At 34.4% G+C, this 22,573-nt stretch overlaps 1 protein-coding gene across 1 annotated transcript; it reads right to left on the minus strand.

Moving 5' to 3' along the window:
* Positions 1-1,898: 1,898 nt before the first annotated feature.
* Positions 1,899-3,166, minus strand: LOC133327783 (uncharacterized). Its single transcript, XM_061536320.1, has 4 exons — positions 2,884-3,166; positions 2,581-2,822; positions 2,331-2,519; positions 1,899-2,255 (listed from the first exon to the last, which is right to left on the minus strand). Exons 1-4 carry the CDS (start codon positions 3,164-3,166, stop codon positions 1,899-1,901), a joined length of 1,071 nt encoding a protein of 356 aa, XP_061392304.1.
* Positions 3,167-22,573: the final 19,407 nt, after the last annotated feature.

Below are 22,573 nucleotides of genomic sequence, written 5' to 3' on the forward strand. Positions count from 1 at the left end.
TAAATAAAAGTCCTTATTTTTGATGGCGGGCATGATAACTCCTCACTGGAACGTCGGAATCCGAAAATTCCAACGGTGTTAGGAAGAGTACATGTCTGGCTCTCGTATGAACAAGGATTATTGATTTCGCTCTAAAATTAACAAAATGGTGGACCTTAAAAAAATATTTTTGAAAAATCGTCGATTTTTGACCAAAAACCAAGTTAAAAATAAGGAAGTTCTTCACCGATTGGCTTTATCCTAGTTCATACGATAGCTATACACTCCCAGAGAAACACGTACAAATCTGGAATCGATTGGGTTATTAGTTTTTGAGTTATCGTACCCGTCATTCGCAAAACCAATGTTTGGAGAAAAACACATTTAAAGTTTGAAAAGCCCTTCAGCCGTCACTTGATGCTGACACAATAAATCGGCTAAATCTTCAAGAATACTTGAGATTTTCACTTGAAATCTTGTAGGGACATTCTTGAATTAAAAACGGACGAAAATATATTTGTACGCTGTGCAAAATTGTGTGTCAATCGGCCATATTTTGGAGCTTCGGTGCTCCATTTATTGAAAATCGGAAGAAAATATATAAGGAAGATATATCTATATTTCTGAACTGATTTCATAGAATCTTTCCACACAGTAGGATATACAAATTTTGTGTCAATCGTATACTTTGGACGAAATCGAAATCGGACGAAGCAATATATGGGAGCTATGCAAATCTGAGCATATTTCAGCAAAACTTGACACACACTATGTAACTTCAGTACGTTGTACAAAATTGTGTCAATCGGCCATATTTTGGAGTTTTCATGCACCATTTACTGAAAATCGGACGAAACTATATATGGGAGCTATATCTAAATCTGATACGATTTTCCCCAATTTTCAATTGGGTTCTTCCTTGGGCCAAATAAGTGATATATTCCAAATTTCATCCAAATCGGATCATAAATGCGACCTGCACTTTGTTCCCAAAAATACATGGACGGACGGACATGCATATGCACAAAGACATAATACCCTGTACCACAGTGTGGTGAAGGGTATACAAATTATTAATCTCTGACTTTTAATCCTTCATGGATTTTTTACGTAAAATTTCAAGGTAACTTTGAGAAATACTTTGGATTCTTTCAGATAATTTTGGAAGGAAACTATGAAATATTAAACAAAAAGCACTCATAGAAGAAATATTCAAGGAATCTCTGACCTATTCGAGTGATCAGAATGAAATTATATGTGGAATAAGCCACGATAGAAATCGCAATATTTAAGGGAGAACTCCTAGAATGTTTGGTATTTATTAAAAATGGGATATATCGGTCTACGTTTCCGTATAGGCCTTATATAACATTCGGTAGTTGGGGGTTCTTAGGAACAGGTTTCAATCGAAAGGCCTATAATTTGGCAAATTTGGGGACTTTATTTTTATTTATTTAATTTTTTTCGTTTTTACCGGATATCCCTACCAATGTGTTTGTAAAATTTCTTGGAGGGTGGAAACCATTTTCGCGGGACATATTCTGTATAAGACCAAGTTTTGACTAAGTCTTAGTTTCCATAGCAATTTCACAAGATCGCCCGATTGAAAACGGAGATAATCGGTGTGGATAGTCCCACATATATTGTCGTCAAATTTAACTTAAATGGAGTTCCAAATACTCAAAGTTTCTTAATGGTACATATCACACTTAATGATTTATCAATTTTCAAGTTTCATATATTTTTGTTTTCCGATTCTCCTAAGATCCACGTTTATCTGAAAACACTTTGATGTTTCCGTTCCTCCTTAGACCTTCCGTTACTGATTTCAAGATTCTGCGCAGGAACATTTCAGAAAAAAATTTGCATGTATTAATTTAATATATTATTATTGAAATGTTCGTAATTACAATTTTGTATCAATATTTCAACTTCAAACGTTCATACAGCGGAACTTCAGTGGCCGTTTGGGCCTTGGTCTTCTCCCGGAACATACCCGATTTGACTAAGTAATGCGGTCGTGGAAGTTCATTTTGTTGCTTATAAAAATCGACCAACAATTTCGTGGATCGTAAATGGGTTATGCCCTTAAATAGCTTCTCCATTGTCAGCAATTCATCAGGAAATACCGTTTGAATGGGTTCATCAAACTCTGAAGGTTGCCATGGTCGATCTTTGACGGGAATGGTGCGACCAAATGCCACTGTTACAATTTTCTTGGGAACATTTTTCAAACGATTTTTAATATAATTTTCATATTTCAGCTCAATTGCCATCTGGAGGAGAATAGCGGAAGTAAATATATTAAGGGATGTTATCATTATTTGGGGAGGATTTCTTTGCTAACTCACCTCTGGCACATTCCATTTGTCTGCCACAGTTTTGGCTATGGCTTTCACCTCTTTGGGTTCGGTTATAATCGATGCTAACAGTCTACGTTCACCTTCAATGGAAAACAAAGCTTTCAGCTTTTCTTTGGAAATATCCGAATCTCTATTGCTGCCCAGTGAATTTATCCATGTGGTAAAGCGTTCAGCTGACTGGAAGAGGTGGCGCTTTGGTTTTAGTTAAGGGTTGTTAACCAAACTAAGCATTACTCACCGCATCCATAAGTTGTTCTGCCTGTTCGTCCAGTGACTTCTCCCATATACTACATTCCATATCGTAAATTTTGGAATCCCAACAGACACGTTTTTTACGTGGCTTACATATAAACGTTGATGGCCAGTTATTTTTCTTTTTTGGCTTGCCTTTGTATTCCAGAGGTTTTTCCAAATTTAAAACAAACTTTGGATATTCATGTTCAAGTCTCTCCACTTCGGAACATGTACTTTCATTGAAGTCTTCGGGCTAGAAATGTGAGAATATCTAAATGACAGAACCGAACAGCACCTTCGCAACAACCTACCTTTCTCTTTTCCTTTTCACCTTCCTTCTCGTCATCATCATCCTCTTCATCATCCAGTTGTAGTGGTGCTTCAACTGTTGATTCTTCAATGAAAACATTTTTATCGTATTCATCAAATTCATATGGCAAAATCTTAGCAACCCTTTTCTTCAGCGACTTCGGCAATGTCAGCGAGAAGTCATATTTTTTGATTGCCTCCTTGCGAGTCTTCAGCATAGATTTCTTTTCAATTTCACCCACAACACGTGTCCAGTAAGAATTTTTGGCCGTCAATGACATTTTCTATAGAATTAAAATTATTGTCGTTTAAAATACGATTTATATAAAAATTTCTCAATTTATTGACTCCTCTTGTCAGTTTGTTTATTTTGACTACAAAACTGGTTGTTATGGAATTCAAAAATGTTCTCTATGGGAATTTTGAATAGACGTTTTTAGGTCAGTAGCTTTTTCTGATACATATCTTGCCTAATTGTGCGGGGAAGACTATGTTTTACTTACGTAAACGCTTTTTCAGTTGTAAAGCGTTAACAAAACTTTTTGAAACTTTGTTTGAGCTTTTATCAACGGCAAGCTTAAGAGGATTTGCAAAGCTTCAGTGGCTATTCACCAACAAAGTTCACAGCTTAACACTATATATGATGTACAGAGGGCATTAGTGATTCGTTTAACATGTTTGGGAGCTTTTGGTGTTAGTCAAAAATATATAAACTTTTTAGTATTTGTTTAATATATATCTTCAAGATGTAATGTGTGAAAAAATCCCTACATATCCTAAATCAAAACCAGCAAGGAAAGTAGTAAAGTCGGGCGGGGCCGACTATATGATACCCTTGGCCACTTTGAGTATATTCTACATATGGGTAATATAATTTTTTTTAATTCCATAAAAACAATTGTTTTGATTTAATCTCTATCAATAAATGAACCGACTAACATCAAACCATATACATGCTTTTCTGCAACCTATGCTAAATTTCAATGGGACTAATTTGGGTAAATCGATTTATAGCACACTTGAAACACACTATTCGATAATATCAATCAGACACCCTTCCGAAATATATATGGAAGCTATGTCTGCATCTGCACCCATTACAAAAAAGCGCAATCAATCTAGTCTCAATTGAATACGTTGAGCAAAATTTCGTGTCAATCGGAGGATTTTGGTGCACCATTTACCTAAAATCGGACGAAAATATATATGTGGCAGATATATCTAAATCTGCATTTTCAGGAAAAATAACACACATCATTCTAGTCTTAAGTCAGTCAAATTTCGTGCAAATCGAACGGTATATAGGGACTTTGGCACACCATTTACCTTAAATCGGAAGAAAACATATATATGGGAGCTATATCTAAATCATAACCAATTTTCACGAAATTTAACACACATCATTATAGACTTAATTCAGTACGCTATACAAATTTCGTGCAAATCGAAAGAAATGTAGAGGCTTTGGTACAACCTTTACACAAAATCGTACGAGAATATGTATGTGAGCTATATCCAAATCTGAACCGATTTCCACGAAACTTGGCAGACATGAATCCAGACCTAATTTAGAACGCTGTGTCAAATTTCGTGCAAATCGAAAGATATGTAGGGTTTTGGGTGCACCATTTACATTAAATCGGACGAAAATATATATGGGAGCTATATCTAAATCTGAACCGATTTTCACAAAATTCAGTACGATATGCCAAATTTTCGTGCAATCGAAAGATATATAGGGACATTACTGCACCATTTACCTTAAATCGGACGAAACTATCTATGAAAACTATAACTAAATCTGAACCGATTTTCAGGAAACTTAGCACACATTTTTCTAGGCTTATTTCATTAAGCTATACCAAATTTCGAGCAAATCGAAAGATATATAGGGTCTTGGGTGCACCATTTACATTAAATTGGACGAAAATATATATAGGAGCTCTATCTAAATCTGAACCGATATTCACGAAACTTCGCACACATCATTCTAGGCTTAATTCAGTACACTATGCAAATCGCAAGATATATAGGGACCTTAGTGCACCATTTACCTTAAATCGGACGAAAATATATATGGGAGCTATATTTAAATATATATTTTCACGAAACTTAGCACACATCATTATGGGCTCAATTCAGTACGTTAGTAGGCTTATTTCAGTAAGCTGTACCAAATGTCGTGCAAATCGAAAGATGTTTAGGGACTTTGTTGCACCATTTACCGTAAATGGGACGAAAATATATATGGGAGCTATATATAAATATTAACTGATCTTCACGAAATTTAGCACACATCATTCTAGGCTCAATTCAGTACGCTGTGCAAAATTTCGTGCAAATCGAAAAATATTTGGGGACTTTAGTGCACCATTTACTTTAAATGGGACGAATATATATATATATATATATATGTACCGATGTTCACGAAACTTAGCACACATCAATTTAGGCTCAATACAGTACGCTGTGCCAAATTTCGTGCAAATCGAAAAACATTTCAGGACTTTGGTGCATCATTTACATAAAATCGAATGAAAGCATATATGGGAGCTATATTTAAATCTGAATCGATTTTATCCAATTTTAATAGGGTTGGTTCTTGAGGCCAAACAAGTTGCCTGTGCCAAATTTCATATAATTCTGATTATAAATGCGACATGCGTACTGTACTGAGTGTAAATTTTGTGAAAATCGGTTCGGATTTAAATATAGCTCACATTTTCGTAGAAATCGGTTCAGATTTAGATCAGATTTTAGGTAAATGGTGCACCGAGTGACACGAACTTTTGCCTAACGTATCAAATTGAGACTATAATGACGTTATTGTTGAAATTGGTACAGATGCAGACACAGCTTTCAGATGTATTTCAAAAGGGTGTCTGATTGAGATTAAAAGATTATCAAGTTTGCTCTAAATCGATTTACATACATTTGTCCCATTGTAGGCAAACGACTCTAAACTTGCCCAAATGAAATTAAATATAGCATAGGTTCCAGAAAGGCATAAAGATCACATATTCAAGTTCGTTCAATTTCATGTCAATGTTCTTTCGAAAAGGCGACGTCTGTTAGGAGACATATATAGAATATAGCCAAAGTGGTGAAGGGTATCATATAGTCGACCCCGTCCGACTTTTAAAATTTCCTTACTGATCAGTGGATAGATTTACCACCCAATAAGAACTTAAAGTACTAAATTGCAGGTAATTCGGGCGAAAAATAGGTCAAAACTCCCCCAAAAACTTAATAATTTGGGTGTACCGTTATAGAATAAGTGGACCTATATTTATAAGGTTTTATGGAGAACCCAATGTACCAAATTTCAACGAATTCAGTTGAAAAACGCGGTCAAGAATCCCAAAATACCGAAAATTAGGGGTTACCTTATATGGGAGCTATGCCTAAACGTGGACCGATACATCCCATCTTCGAACTTGACCTGTCTGCAGACAAAATACGACCCTATGCAACATTTGGCGATCTATCTCAATTCGTTTAGAGGCTAGAGTGAATCCAACCGACAGACGGGCATGCTTTGATCGTTGCATTTTACGCTGATCAAGGATATATATACTTCATAGGGTCGGAAATAATTATTTCGATGTGTTACAAACGCAAAAACAAAATTAATATACCCTCCATACTATGGTGTACTTTTCGAAGTTAATTTTAATTTTGCGACCGGAAATGCAAGTACGTATGACTGTGTTGATCAAAATCGGTTTATATATCTGTAAAAATCATATAATTAATGTCGTCCGAGTTCATGTCAATGGTCCTCCAAAGGTTCTATCGAGGGTCCATAGTATGTTTGATTTGAATATTCGCAAAGTGGTAAAGGGTTTTATATTGTCGGCCCGTCCGACTTTACTACTTTCCTTATTGGTTTTCTAATGGTACACAGATGCCCTACATGTATTCGATTAATACAATTACACACGAAGTTAACTGCACAGCATAGTCACTACGTCGAAATTTTGAATTGGCTACCGACTAAGTTCTTTAATTTTTTGTTCAAACCAGCTTTGATTAAGTTGTACACCAAAGACCCCCGTGCGACCAATTAACACAAAATGGGCCATAGTCTCCCAAATAAAGTCTAGGTCAAGGTATGCTTTAAATCGGCCCTAAACTACAACTACAAATATTTTAAACAATTTAAAAAGTTGATGAGGTGGATATTCAAAACCCCTTAAATCGAGTGGGGTCTATAGTATGGTAAATTGCTGACAGGAGAAAATAAAAAACAATTTATAGACACCCAGATTTTGGGTTAAAGTCACTTCGTAATGCTAAAATATGGTAATTTCGGTAGGAAATGAGTCTAGGTCCATCAAAATACCAATAAGGGGTTGGGACTTTATATACGGGATACAACAGGCTCGACTGATGTTTTTAAATTTTTGAAGTAGCAGTGTCATCATACTACTTTTCCGACGTCAGACGCTTCTGCATCCATGGAAGCAACAGAAACATACAAAGATACAAGCGAATACATATGTCCTTTACAGCCATTGATTGTGTTTCAGGTTTGGTTCCCAGAGTTGCAGACGTTGTCGGATTGCACAATGAATTGACAGCTAAGCCAGAAGTAGTCATTAAGGTGCCCAATATGGCACCGTTCGATAACAGTCGGAACCCTAAATGCAAATAATGAAACACTGAGGGACACAATGTCGCCAAACATCCCGGCATTTGTGAAGTGTATGTAAATTTTATCATTTTTCTTGTCCAAGTTCCGCACAACAATATAACTACTCCTTTCAAGTTTCAGTATTAAAATGACTCCAATTTTTATCTCGGATTCTAATTAGAAGAAAATTCTCACTACCAATAGCGATACCTCTATAATTTGACATTTTGAACGGACTTGAATGAACCAAATCTTCCCATTAAAAATATTGTTTTATTGTTTTTTAGGCTTTTAACTACATTTTCCTAAAAAGTAACCGTAATTTCTTATTACGAAGTTTCGGATGCTGACATTCATAAAATGTACAAAATTATCTATTCAGGTCAAAGTTTAAACATAATCCAAAAATATAAAATTATAACCCTATTTGCGGTATTTTAAACGTTTTGGCCGCATTATCCCATTAAAGTGGCTGTAAATAGTCAAGTTTTTTTTTCAATCAGTAATGAGTTTTATATCGCTCAATTTGAAAAGTCTAAAAATTTTGGCCAGGAAACGCCCAGTAGAGGCATGATCAAAAATGCATGCCAAGCTCACTGTTTCCTTCGATTGCAATGACGTGGTGATAATGAATTTTTGTGACAAAATCGTACTGCCAATAAGAAAAACTACAGTGAAGTTTTTTCGAAGCAATTCTTCAGAAACGTTAAAAAATTTGCAACTTGAAGTTATGGATTTTGAACATATCGATGCGTGAGGTTCTGACCAGAGTATGTTGAGTCACATATACTGAATTACTTTGTTTGTATACCCTTTACCACACTGTTTGTGTCTTTCCGCATATGTTTGTAACAGCCTAAAGGAATCGAGATAGACATGGTTCCTTTTGAGAATATGCATAGAATCACCTTCTAAGTCGATTTATGCGTGTCCGTCCGTTTGTCTGTCATGTTAAATTGTAAACAAAGTACAGGTCACATTTATGATCCCAATTGAATGAAATTTGGCATAGCTAACTTATTTGGCCCAAAGACAAACCTAATTGAAATTGGGGAATTCAGATTTAAATATGGCTCCCATATATATTTTCGGCCGATTTAATGTTAATTGTGTACCGAAGTCCACATATATATTTCGATTTCCACGAAATTTGGCATGGAGTACTGAATAGAGCCTAGAATGATGTATGCCGAGTTTCGGGTAAATCAGTTCAGATTCAGATATAGCTCCCATATATATATATTCGTCCGATTTAATGTAAATGGTGCACCAAAGTCCCTATATATCTTTCGATTGCACAAAATTTGGTATAGAGTCCTGAATTGAGCCTAGAATGATGTACGTTAAGTTTCGTGAAAATCGGTTCATATTTAGATAAAACTCCTATATAACTTTTCGTCCGATTTAATGTATATGGTCGATCCCGTACCAAAGTCCTTATATATTTTTCGATTTGTTCGAAATTTGCACAGCGTACTGAATAAAGTCAAGATTGGTTTTGTAAAAGACGGTACAGAGTTAGATTTTGCTCCCATACATATTTTCTTCCGATTTTATACAAATGGTGCACTAAAAATCTACGGGTTGTCCGATTGGCACACAATTTTGTAAAGTGTAATAAAGTTGATATAAATTAATATCTGGCAAGATTTGTTGAAATCGGTTGCCAGATATTGAAATTGGGAAAAATCGGTCCAGATTTAGATATAGCTCCCATATATATTTTTGTCCGATTTATGGTAAATGGTGTACCAATGTCCCTATATATCGTTCGATTTGCACGAAATTTGGCATAGCGTAATGAATTATATCTAGAATGATGTGTGTTAAGTTTCCTGGAAATCGGTCCAGGTTTAGATATAGCTCCCATATATATTTTCGTCCGATTTTAGATATTTGGTGCACCAAAGTCTCTATATATCCTTCGATTAGGACGAAATTTGACATAGCGTACTGCATTGATACCAGAATGATGTGTGCAAAGTTTCGTGACAATCGGTTCAGATTTATATATAGCTCCCATATATATTTTCATCGGATTTAAGGTAATTGGTGCACCAAAGACCCTATATATCTTTCGATTTGCACGAAATTTGGCATAGCGTACTGAATTGCGTCTATAATAATGTGTGCAAAGTTTCGTGAAAATCGGTTCTGATTTAGATATATATATATTTTCCATATATATTTTCATCCGATTTTAGGTAATTGGTGCACCAAAATCTCTGAAAATCATTCGATTTGCACGAAATTTGTCATAGCGTTCTGAGTTAAAACTAGAATGACGTGTGCTAAGTTTCGTGAAAATTGGTTCAGATTTAGATATTGCTCCCATATATATTTTCGTCCGATTTTATGTAATTGGTGCACCAAAGTCCCTATATATCTTTCGATTTGCACGAATTTTGGTATAGGGTACTGAATTAAGTCTAGAATGATGTTGCTAAGCATCGTGAAAAGATCCATAGCTAGGCCGATTGACACAACGTACTGATGTAATATAAATTAGTCTCTGGCAAGTTTCCCTGAAATCGGTTTAGATATATTCTACATATGTTAGGATACATATGTAGAATATACCCAAAGTGGGGAAGCGGTATCATATAGTCGTCCCAGTCCGACTTTACTACTTTCGTTACTGGTGTTGAAGACATAACTCCATAGATATTTCAAACAGGTGTCTGCGGCATACCGAATGTCGCGTATCAAGTTTGCTTTAAATCGATTTACATATATATACGTACGAAAACTCTTCTGCCCGAATGAAATGAAATTTAGCATAGGTTGCAGAAAGGCATGTGTATGGATTGATGTTGCTTGATTCACATATACATAAAGTTCACAAATGTAAGTCCGTTCAATTTCATGTCAATGTTCCTTCGAAAAGTCGATTTCTGTTAGGAAACATATGTTTGGTTATAAGTGATGAAGGGTATTATATAGTCGGTCCAGTCCAAATTTAATACGTTTCTTACTGGTTTGTGTTGCCTTTACCACACTAAAGGGGGCAAATTTTTCCCTGTCTCGGGAAACGTTTATTTTTTACTATTCTTCCGTTAAAGCAAATATAATAATCTACATGTATGTTATGGTATCATTGTTCTTTATATCTCAGGAACACATAATTAATATGTATTTTATTTTCGTATAAATACTTAAAAAGTGCCTACTACCTTTGCATCTCTAAACAAGTTCACTGTGATGAAAGCAATTGTTGTTGAAACATTTCTTTTTTTTCAAATATTACATGACACTAACATGATATGTAACTTAATCAAAATTAAAGTTCTAATACTACTATCCGATTCAATGCCATCCTTTGATTTACATACCCAAAGAATAACATTTAATTTTCTTTCGACATATCCACAAAACCACTAACCTATACGAAAAACATGAGGGTAACATTTTCAAGTGTCTTGTAAATAGTTGTATTGGCTGCCACTTAAAACAAACCTCATATCCAACATTCTTTGTTAGAAAGAACAAAAAAATACAGCAAAAACGAAACTAAAAAGGATAAAATTCTTACAAAATCGAATTACAGGATTCTTAAGAATCCATGAAAGGCAAACATGAAATGCATACATAAACATCATCTACAAAAATAGAAAGGAAACGTTTTACAACAATAGCAAATGTTAACACTCCATTGCGTTTGGGACAAGGACTAAAAACCGAACGACACACTCAAGAAGGCGATACAACGACAAGACAAGACAACTTTAAAGTTGTGCCAATGGCAAACAAAGCAAAACGAATCCACTTAATCCTTTATTACGTTTTGCCCACAAGTCAAGACAATATTTTTACTATTCCAACCTGAGTATATCCCCCCGGTTCTTTTTTGGTATCGCTACACTACAGGTGTGTCTTTGTGGTTCACTTTTTGGTACTCCTTTTTAATACTTTAAATGCCTTCGTGTGTGTAAAAGGATGGCTTCTGTTGTTGTTGATGCTGGAGAAAAACATGTTGACATTTGTGTCACGGCATACAATCACACTCAACATCTTCAAGGGATTTGGGTATGATGTGATGATATTTGATTGTTAGTGTCTGCTTGTTTTGTTATCTGTGTGTCTGCCTCTCTATGCATGACAATCAGTTCGTGATTTTGTAAGTGAGCCACAATTGTCTTGCCAGTCGTGCCTCTTCTTCTTCGTTGACTGGGTTTTAGTTTGTCATGTTGGAATTATTTGTTGGCACTTATGTCACTATGTATGTAAGGGTATAGTTGTTTGTTTTGCATCTACCGCTAGGGAACAAAATACGCTTTACATTCTGGGAATGTGTATATTTGTATGAATACGTTGCTTTTTTAAAACACAATGGAAATGTAATTGTTTGCTTTCATTTTTGTATAAAGATATTATAACATGATTATTTATTTTGCTGATTTGAATTTCCCCTGCGTGAGTTCAATTTTGATTTGGTCTATTCAACAACTTGTTGACTCTTGAATGGGTTCAGATATGTTCGCTATTAATACACTCATTAAATGTTCGAAAACAAAATTAATAGAAATTTTGGAGTAGTTTTCTTTATAATTATTGAAAAGGTTTTATATGTTGATAGCCATGATACTTCTAAGTCTTATTGAAAAACTCTTAATAATATCAGGTTTGAAATAATAACTTTCATGTAGAAGAAATGCACAATAAGGAAAGAAGCAAAATAAGACGTTACTGACCTGCACTACTGTGGGTGCAGTGTGCAGTAAATATCTATACCGAATTAAATGTGGTGGTATGTATCGAATGTTGTGTCCATCGAACAGAAATAGCTTCAGACATGCAAAAACTTCCTTACGCTCAAATTTACGTTCTTTACCATGATATGGTCTTTCGAAATACCTAACAACGGTTGGGAACCTTATGTGGAAAATCCAGTATAATTCAACACTCTGAGTATTCACGATTATCGGGAACAGATTCTCTCTCTCTCCACAACGTGGTGTGCATTTAACATTTCTTTACTTACTTTCTTTCTTATGTTGTTGTATCATGTGATAATATGTTGTTTATGCTCCGAAAAAAATTATGTGCAAGATTACAGACACGTATGGAGCAATTTTAAACATTAACTTAAATCGAATAATGTCTGGGAAGGGTTTTTAACCACGTATCCGATATACCAAATTATAATCACTTTGTTAAAACCTTAATAATACCGAAAATGAGGCCGCATCGCTCTATGGGGAGGTGATATCAAAATTTTACTAAAAAGATGTCTGTTCGTCCTCCAAGAACTCTCATAGCTAAAATACTGCAACACCTTCAAAATCTCGGGACCTGTATAAGGATGCTTTGTCCACCAGGCACATATATCGAAAATTTGGTGAGAAAATAATGTATAGGCATAAAAAATTCCCAAATAAAGGTCGTGGGACATGGAATTAATATACACAAAAATGTGCTTTACCCTCCAATATCCCGAAATGCCAAATGACAGCTACCACAATGGGCAAATACGGCTAAAATCTTCCAAAATACTGATAATGGGGCCCGACCCTTATGTGTGGGGAAAAGTCAAATCATAGACCTATATTGATAATTTTCTGTGTATATGTATGTCATTCTGTCAGTCAGGACACTTTATACCAAATTTCAGACATATCGGTGGGAAGATGTGGCCACCGCTTTCCAAATGCCGAAAATACCAAACATTAAACCTGTATTGATAAATGTCCCTATACAACTATATTGTCAGGATATTATAGCTTTATGCAGCACCAAGAGGGGAAATTTTACACAGAGAGAAGTGACTGGCCATAGAATAAGTATGTCAGCTTTGTTGAAGATTTTTGAAATGGTCCGAGGCTTTTGAGCAAAAAATACAAAATTTGTATGCTGGGGTGTATATATTTACTCGTGAGGGACATAGGTCTGAGAAGTTGATAGTATATCCAAATGCTTGAACCTTAAATTCATACCAATTATATTGTTGTATGTAATCGGATGTGAGAGTTATACTTAAATATTTACAGTGTCCCACGTATTTCCCGCTGATCGCTTTGAAATTTTACATGAAGCTGCGGTTTTGGTCAATTTATATAATATAATATAATTTTCGGTGATGTTGAGATGATATTTAGGGGGTACAATGAACCTTTATTTTTGTCAGATTTTCTAGTCGCTCTAGAGGTCATTATTATATGAAGAACATATTTTACATGGTGATGGGGATCCGACCAAATACTTAGAATGACTGTGTAGATGATGGTCGGTCAATATTTCGAGGGTAAATCAACCAAAACCTAAAGTTACCAAATTTGTATTTCATGGTGTAAATATTCACGTCGGGAAAACAAGATTTGGAAAATATGCCAGGTTTAGAAAGTTGAGTTCTTGTCCGTTTAAAGGCAAATATCGCGAAATATAGGGTAGGGTATCATCATACTCCGCTCACTGGTTTTTTGATAGGAAGAGAACTGAGAACTGAAAATACCAACTCACAGATTATTAAGTTGAAAATGTGCCTAAACGTCTCATAATGCTGAATATTAGGGGATTCCATTATATGGGGTCTACCCCAAAATACCAAATTATAGCCAATTCTGTGGAAAAATGAGAATAAAAGCTTCAAAATACCGAAAATTCGGGGGTGCCCGTAAATAGGGCACTGTCCTAGATGAGTTTGGTGCACTATTTATGTAAAATCGGACGAAAATATATATAAAAGCTATATTTAAATCTGAACCGATTTTCACGAAACTTAACACATACCATTCTAGACACAATTCAGTACGCTATGCCAAATCCAAGAGTATGTAGGAACTATGGTACACCATTCACATAAAATCGGACCAAAATATATATGAGTGCTATATCTAAATCTGAAACGATTTTCACGAAATGTTACACACAGTTTTCTAGACTTAATTCAATAAGCTATGCCAAATTTTGTGCAAATCGAAGAATATATAAGGACTTTGGTGCACTATTTGCCTAAAATCGGACGAAAATATATATGGGAGCTATATCTAAATCTGAACCGATTTTCACGAAACTTAATACACATCATTCTAGGCTTAATTAAGTATGCTACGCCAAATTTCGTGCAAATCGAAATATATATAGGTGCACCATTTACATTAAATCGGACGAAAATATATATGGCAGCAATATCTAAATCTGAACCGATTTTTCCCAACTTTAATAGGATTCGTCCTTGGGCCAAAAAAAAGAGCTGTGATAAATTTCATTCAATTAGAATCATTCGAATTTTGCACGTTAAAAACATATGCACAAAGACATAATACCCTGTACCACAGTGTGGTGAAGGGTATAAAAATCCACGCTTATAGTACAACTATTTTTTTTGGAAAATTCTGCTTTAAGAAATCCACGCTTCTTTGGAAAATTCTACTTTTGAAATTCCACGTTTTTAGTTCAGCTATTCCTTGAAAATTTCTACTTAAAAATCAGTGATTCCCTGAATAATTCTACTCCAATTAATTAAAAAAAATCTAAGCTTATAGTTCATAGATTCCTTGAAAATTCTGCTTTAAAAATTTCTTCAAATATTGAAGTTTAGTTAGTCATGTAGTTCAGAGATCCCCAAATATTCTGCTTATAGTAAAAATCATTGCTGATTTGATGCTTTCTATTTTTTTTATTTAAAAATCTTCGATCATAGGTCAGGCATCCTTGAAAATTCTAATTTTAAAAATTCCACTATGTAGAATAGTTCGATGCTTTTAGCTTAGATATGACTTGAAAAAATATATTTCTTAAATCCACTCATGTAAGACAGAAATGGCTTATAATATTCTGATTAAAAAAAATAAATTTGTATCGGTAGACATTCCTTGAAACTTATTTTATTAAAAATTCCACAGAGCTGTAGAATAGTTTAGAGAAAATTCTACATAAGAAAAGTACGTTTATTAAGGCGACCAGATTTTGATTCACATTTTGATTTACATAAAAATATATAAAATAAGTTAAAAAGTCTTTAATTACGATGGTGCCAAATTTTTGTTCTTAAGCGAGTAAACATGGGATCTTTATATAAGGAAAATGTGTCTAATTTTCTGCTCTAAAAATGTACATTTACAAGCCAGAAAAAATTTCATTATAAATCCACATTTTTAAGTCGGAGGTTCTTGAAATCTTTCACTTTAAATCCATGTATGTATATGCCAGAAATTCTTTGATTAATTCTCATATAAAAACACACGCTAATAGGCCACAGTTTCCTTGAAAATTTTTAGCTTTAAAATTATACTATTTATAAACCTATTTCCTGCGGATGCATCAGCTATGACTTGTCGTAACATATTGTACTATTTGCCTGTATTAATGCAATGTATTGAATTCAAAACTAATTTCAAACCAAACAATAACAATAAAATTTAAAACAAGAAGTCGTAAAATATTAAAACGTAATTGCCCTTGAAATTAAATAATTTCCGAAAACATTTACACTGGTATATTCTCTTAAATGGATGTTTATAAACAAACTTTATCTAATGTCAATCTTTCTAATAAAACGATTTTCTAAACATACACTCGAAAAAATAAATCTGCAAGTTTTGAGTGGATTATTAATTTTTGTACGATTTAAAAAAAGTCTCACCATTGCACACAGATTCAATAAAAGAGTCTCTTAAAACAATTAAATATATTAATATATATATTATATAAATATATATATAAATAAATATATTTATTTATATAATAAAATATGTATATTTATATAATATATATATTATATATACATATACATATATATATATATTATAAATTTAATTTAATATAATATTCTATCTTCTGAATGGCAAAGTATCATGAATTGAAATTTAATTTCTTTCATGCCAAGCGACTCCGATTCTATTTTCTATTGCCTTCGTTTCTATTCCTTTCTAAGATTTTCTCGAGTGTAAACACTTTGCGCTCTATGTTTAGACAAATAAAGGACGTCACAATATATCAAAGCATATCTTAGGTTAAACGCTAAGAAAACACAAAAAAAACATACACAAAGATAACAAAGAATTTTTAATATTTTAATGTGTGTGGCTAAACTTCGGTTTGTCATCTGTGATGTTGTTTTTTTTTTTCAGAACGCAAAAATGTTTTCAATTTGTGGCCTTTTAAAGCAAAGTTAAAACTTTGAAACAAAAAAGAAAATGGAAACAATATCATAAGACATACCATTCCACAACAGCACACGCACACACATAACGTCATTTCATGGCTGTTGGGAACAACAAAGCATTCGTTTTTAATAAAGAATATTATTTTGCAATAAAATAAAATTATTAAAACATTTTTCATTTTTGCAAAAGAAAATGTATGACAGTAGACAGACAGATAGACTGGATGTTGAGGGTCATGGGGAATGTGTGACAGAAACACCTGTGAAATTTTTTATTTCAGTTACTTTTTTTTGCGAAATGAAACAATGACAATAGTCAGTAACAAAAGTTACTGTCGATGACGACATAGTAGTTTTAAATAAGCATTAACAATATTCAAGGGGAAAGGTTAAAGTCGGTTGTGTGTTTTCAGAGGTGTCATTAGTAATGCCTACTAATATGGATGTATTACGACGCGGAAATAGGAGGATTATTACGACTCTGAGGGGTGTATTTTTGGAAAATTCATCATGGAGCTATGAGTTCATAAACAACTATTGTAAGAAGAAAACTTGCAAATCTGTTTATGAACTGGAAATAAAAATACTTAAAGCCTATACTATTTTTTATATGGTGGCTATACCTGCGAAAACGAAATACCGAACTACAGACATTCTGGTCGTAAACACACCGAAAATAACACATTACCCTAGTATGAACCATGGATTTATATTGAAAACATTCTATAAAGAACCAATGTCTCTTTCTGAGTCGATTTATGCATGTCCGTCCGTCTGTCCATCTGTAGATGTTAAATTGTAAACAAAGTACAGGTCGCATTTATGATCCGATTTGGATGAAATTTTGCACAAGTCATTTATTGGCTCAAGAACGAACTTTTTTGAAATTGAAGAAAATTGGATCAGATTTAAATATAGCTCCCATATACATTTTCGTCCGATTTAATGTAAGTCCCTATATATATTCCGATTTGGACGAAATTTGGCATATTATACTGAATTAGATCCAAAATAATGTGTGCTCATTTTCGTGAAAATCGGATCAGTTTTAGATATAGCTCCCATATATATTTTCGTCCGATTTTATGTAAATGGTGCACCAAAGTCCTTATATATCTTTCGATTTGCACGAAATTTTGCATAGTGTACTAAATTGAGTTTAGAATGGCGTGTGTCAAGTTTCGAGAAAATCGATTCAGTTTTAGATATAGCTCCCATATATATTTTTGTCCGATTTAAGTTAAATGGGGCACCAAAGTCCCCATATATCTTTCGATTTGCATGAAATTTGGCACCTCGTACTAAAATAGGCCCAGAATGATGTGCGCCAAGCTTCGTGAAAATCGGTTCAGATATAGATATAACTCCTATATATATTTTCGTCCGAGTTTATGTAAATAGTGCACCAAAGTCCCTACATATCTTTCAATTTGCACAAAATTTGGCAAATTGTACTGAATAAAGTTAGGAATGATGTGTTCTATGTTTCGTGAAAATCGGTTCAGATACAGATATAGCTCCCATAGATATTTTCGTCCGATTTAAGGTAAATTGTGCACCAAAGTCCCTTTACATATAGATAAAGATCGTATATATAAGTTCGTTCAATTTTACGTCAATGTTTCTTCGAAAAGGCGATGTCTGTTAGGATACATGTGTAGAATACACCCAAAGTGGTGAAGGTTATCATATAGTCTGCCCAGTCTGACTTTACTACTTTCCTTACTGGTTAATTTATAATTCCCATTTTGTAGAAAATATTGTTTCTATTTCGGAGTAATTCTCTTCAACGGTGTTCCTAATTTTTCGGTCCAGATTTATGTAATTTTGGCCGATTCATGTAAATGTTACGGTTTATTTATAAATTCTGATCACATATTTAATGTTATCCGATTTCATATCAATTGCCCATCAAAAATCCTGTCAATTTCCCGTCTGTTATAATGCAAATCTTAGAAACATATCTTCTATGTACTCAAAGTGGTGAAGGGTATCATATGGTCGGCTTCGTTCGAATTTTCTACTCATCTTGCTGGTTAAAGGTTCTTACCCCATTTGATATATAATTTTCTTTAAGCAACAACTTACCATGGTGTTCTTAATTTGCACCTCATGATGGATGGTATACAAAGTTTGAAGATTGATCAAATCATTTGAATTCGATGTAGCGTCAGATTAAACTACTCCCTGAACAAATATATATTTTTTACAAATCTTAATAGTTTTATTGGCAACATTATGTCCCACGTAGCGATGTAGCGTACAATAATGCACACACACGCATTTCACAGATTATTATCCTTGACATTTGCCTCGCATAGTTCACAAAACAAAATTTCGCACGTTTATGACATTTTGATTTATTTATGAATCAATGCCATCATCTATTCCATATTACCATGCCCTGCAAAAGCCTTAGCCGAAAATGTGTTTTTCGACTATGGCATAAGACTTAAACTTTTCTGTCACGCTCTATGAGACGTTACATAATTTATTTCACTTAATTCAAAGCAAAAATGTTTGTTCATCTTTATGTCTGGCAAGATGGTTGGCAGCCAATCGATGTGTTGTTGTTGTATAAAGTGAAATTAATTTTTGATGTCCTACGTTTTTGTTTTTTTTTTTCTCCCCATGACAGTATTGTTGTTATTGCTCGGCTCAAACTCATATCAAAAGAAAATTCATTAACTGAAAAAGTTGGTAGCTATACATTAAGAGGATGTTTAGCAGGCACCCACCAACCCCCATCTTTCAGCCATGGCATAAGCATTCAATTCGTAGCAAGACTAAAAGTCGTTCTCTCTCTTAATGGGTGTAGCCAACGAATTCATCAAATATTCAAAGTATCTTTGTAATCATTGAACTTTGGAATAACTAGGAGTATTGGCTGCTTCTGCCATTGATTCTTTGCTTTTTCCCGTTGTCTTTTTAGCCACATTTTGTCGATGTAAGCTGCATGCATCTCTGAACCATTTGACAGCAACCTCAAAAAGTCACAAGAAAAGTTTTTCTCGTTAGTCGTGTGTGAACGTTGATATTCTGTCAGAGTGATATTAGGGAAACTTTTGAGTGTGTGTGTCTGTGTGAAATGTTTTATTAAGGAACTGCAATATTGATTTCGATTTCGATATCTATTGAAATTAATTACAAGCACTTTATAAGCGTATGTCTGTTAGCTGCCACCCTTATTCTCGATTTCTATTTGCCTTTTCAACCAAAAATAATATTTTTGGCAATACTAAGTTGGCATTCTGTATCCTTTTTGGGTAAACAACTACATGAAATAAACCGAACTATAAATTCTGTTATTTCATATGTTTAATGTCCTAGCCCCATTTGTTTTTACTTGTTTATACCCTACACCATAGTATGGACGGTATATTAATTTTGTGTTTTCGTTTGTAACTCATCCAAATTATCATTTCCGACCCAATGAAGTATATATTCTTGATCAGCGTAAAATTCTATGACGATCTAAGCATGTCCGTCTTCCGTCTCGTTGTTGTAATCACTCTAGCCTCTAAACGAATTGAGATAGATCGCCAAAATTTAGCATAAAGTCGCCTTTCGTCTGCAAGTACGTAAAGTTCGAAGATGGGCTTTACAGGTCCACGTTTACGCGTAGCTCACATATAAGTGTACGCCCAATTTTCGGTATTTTGGGCATTTTCAGCCGAATTCGATGAAATTTGGTACATTCTTATAGAGTACAAAATCTCTCCACTAAAAATTATAAATTTAGGTCCACTTTTTCTGGTAGCCCCATATAACAGAACCCCCCAACATTCAGTTTTTGGGGGGTTTTGACCGCATTTTTGTACCGAATTGGCTATAATTTAGTACTTCGATTTGTATACCCTACACAACTATGTTGTCAGGGTATTATAGCTTTGTGCAATCTCAAAAGTTTGTAACGCCGCGAAATATTGCTCATAGACCCACCTTTAAGTATACCGATCGTCATATCTCGACTAGCTGAGTCGATATAGACATGTGTGTGGGTTCATGTAGAATGGGTTCTAGCCAATGAAGACCCCTATTGCTTTTGGAAAAGATCGGTTAATATTTAGGGGATGAAATGGACCAAAAACTTTATTTTTGTCGGGTTTTCTGGTCCAGAGGCCTCAATTATGGTCCGATCGTCATATCTCGACTAGCTGAGTCGATATAGACATGTGTGTGGGTTCATGTAGAATGGGTTCTAGCCAATGAAGACCCCTATTGCTTTTGGAAAAGATCGGTTAATATTTAGGGGATGAAATGGACCAAAAACTTTATTTTTGTCGGTTTTTCTGGTCCAGAGGCCTCAATTATGGTCCGAACATCGTGAAATTTTACATGGAGAAGGGGATCGGGCCAAAGAATGAGCATGCCTGTTTTGATACATATCGGTCAATATTTAGCGGGTCAAATGGACCCTGACTTTTGTGTGAAAAATTACAAAATTTGTATTCTATGGCGTATATATTAACTCCCGAAGGACATAGACCCGCGAAGTTGATAGTATATCCAAGAGGGGTGGTTGACCTTCAAATTGATACCAATTATATTGTCGTATGTACTCGGATGTGGGAGTTACTCTTAAATATTTACAGGTGCTTACGTATTCAGATATTATTTAGTACCTCATTACCACACTAGAGGGCCGAAATATAGTCCTGATTGCTTTGAAATTTTCCACGATGATCCATGTATGGTCAAGGACAACGCTTATAATTTTCGGTGAGGATCAGATAATAATATTGGGATGAACTGAACCGAGAACTTAATTTTTTGAATTTTTTTTCGAATCGATCTATAGGCCACAATTGAAAGCCGAACATAGTAATATATGTTGACCTCTAGTCGGTCAAGAGGGTGCAAATATTGAAAAATATTGACCATGCTCAGAATATAGAACCAGAGAACGTTAGATTTTCGTGGAAGTTGTGTAGGGTATCATATGGTCGGCCCCGTCCGACTATACTGCTCCGCTCACTGGTTTATTGGATAGCAAAGATCTCCACTAAAAATTACAAATATAGGACTACTTTTTCGCATAGCCCCCATATAAGCGTACCCCCAATTTTCGGGGTTTTTTTTTGTGGTTCTTGAGCGCGTTTTTCAACGAATTCGTTGAAATTTGGTACATTGGGTTCTGTTCGGGTAGCCCTCACATAAGGGTACCCTCAATTTTCGGTATTTTGGGGTTCGTGAGCGCGTTTTTCAACCGAATTCGCTGTAATTTTTTAGAGGTAGTCTCCATATATATTAAAATATTTAGCTGATTTCATCCCTGTGTTGGGGTTGTCCTCATATAGGCGTATTCTACGATAGTCGTTTTTAACCTACAAAATATGCAATTCTAAGACGATTTAGCCATCTGTTGTAATTGTTCCGCTTTCTAAGGATATCGTGATAAAAACTCGAACCTGACGATAATGAAATTTATCGGCCACCATTTAGGGATCTCCCCCATATAATGATGCCTCCTGAAGGAGTTTTATATTGGGTTCGAAATTAACATATATCGGTCATTAATTAGGCATAGCCCTTATGTAATGATAACCCCAAATATTTGCTAATTCCTACAATATGTATTCAATATTGTTCCCCCTTTTGGCATAGCCTCATATAACTTTGCAATGTAAATTGCAGTAGTTTGAAAATTGAAATGCCTTGTAAGTATCACTCCACGTTTTTCAATTTTAGGAAAAAATCCCCAAAAAAATTGCTGAAATGTGTATTTGGCAAAGTTAAAAAGTGGTATTAATAATAACCAAATATTATATATTTGAAGATGAGAATGTGGTGTCCCCTAAACCAATTCTGATTTTTCGTCTACATTATATATACGTTCTGGGTATCCTTGAGAATAAATTTTCAAATTCTCTAAATTATCAAATTTATTATCCAATAAATCTAATTTCTTATTCTCTTTCTCTCATATTGTTTTCTTTTTCTCTGTCA

The sequence above is a fragment of the Musca vetustissima genome, unplaced genomic scaffold, assembly GCF_032173495.1.
Source record: "Musca vetustissima isolate MV318-11 ecotype Yass unplaced genomic scaffold, APGP_CSIRO_Mvet_v1 utg33277, whole genome shotgun sequence".
Taxonomy (NCBI): domain Eukaryota; kingdom Metazoa; phylum Arthropoda; class Insecta; order Diptera; family Muscidae; genus Musca; species Musca vetustissima.

Coding starts and splice junctions, on each gene's coding strand:
- LOC133327783 (XM_061536320.1), bottom strand. CDS start 3,166: ATGTCATTGACGGCCAAAAATTCTTACTGGACACGTGTTGTGGGTGAA. Junction 2,823..2,883: donor AAAGGAAAAGAGAAAGGTAG/GTTGTTGCGAAG, acceptor TCTAGCCCGAAG/ACTTCAATGAAAGTACATGT. Junction 2,520..2,580: donor CAGAACAACTTATGGATGCG/GTGAGTAATGCT, acceptor CACCTCTTCCAG/TCAGCTGAACGCTTTACCAC.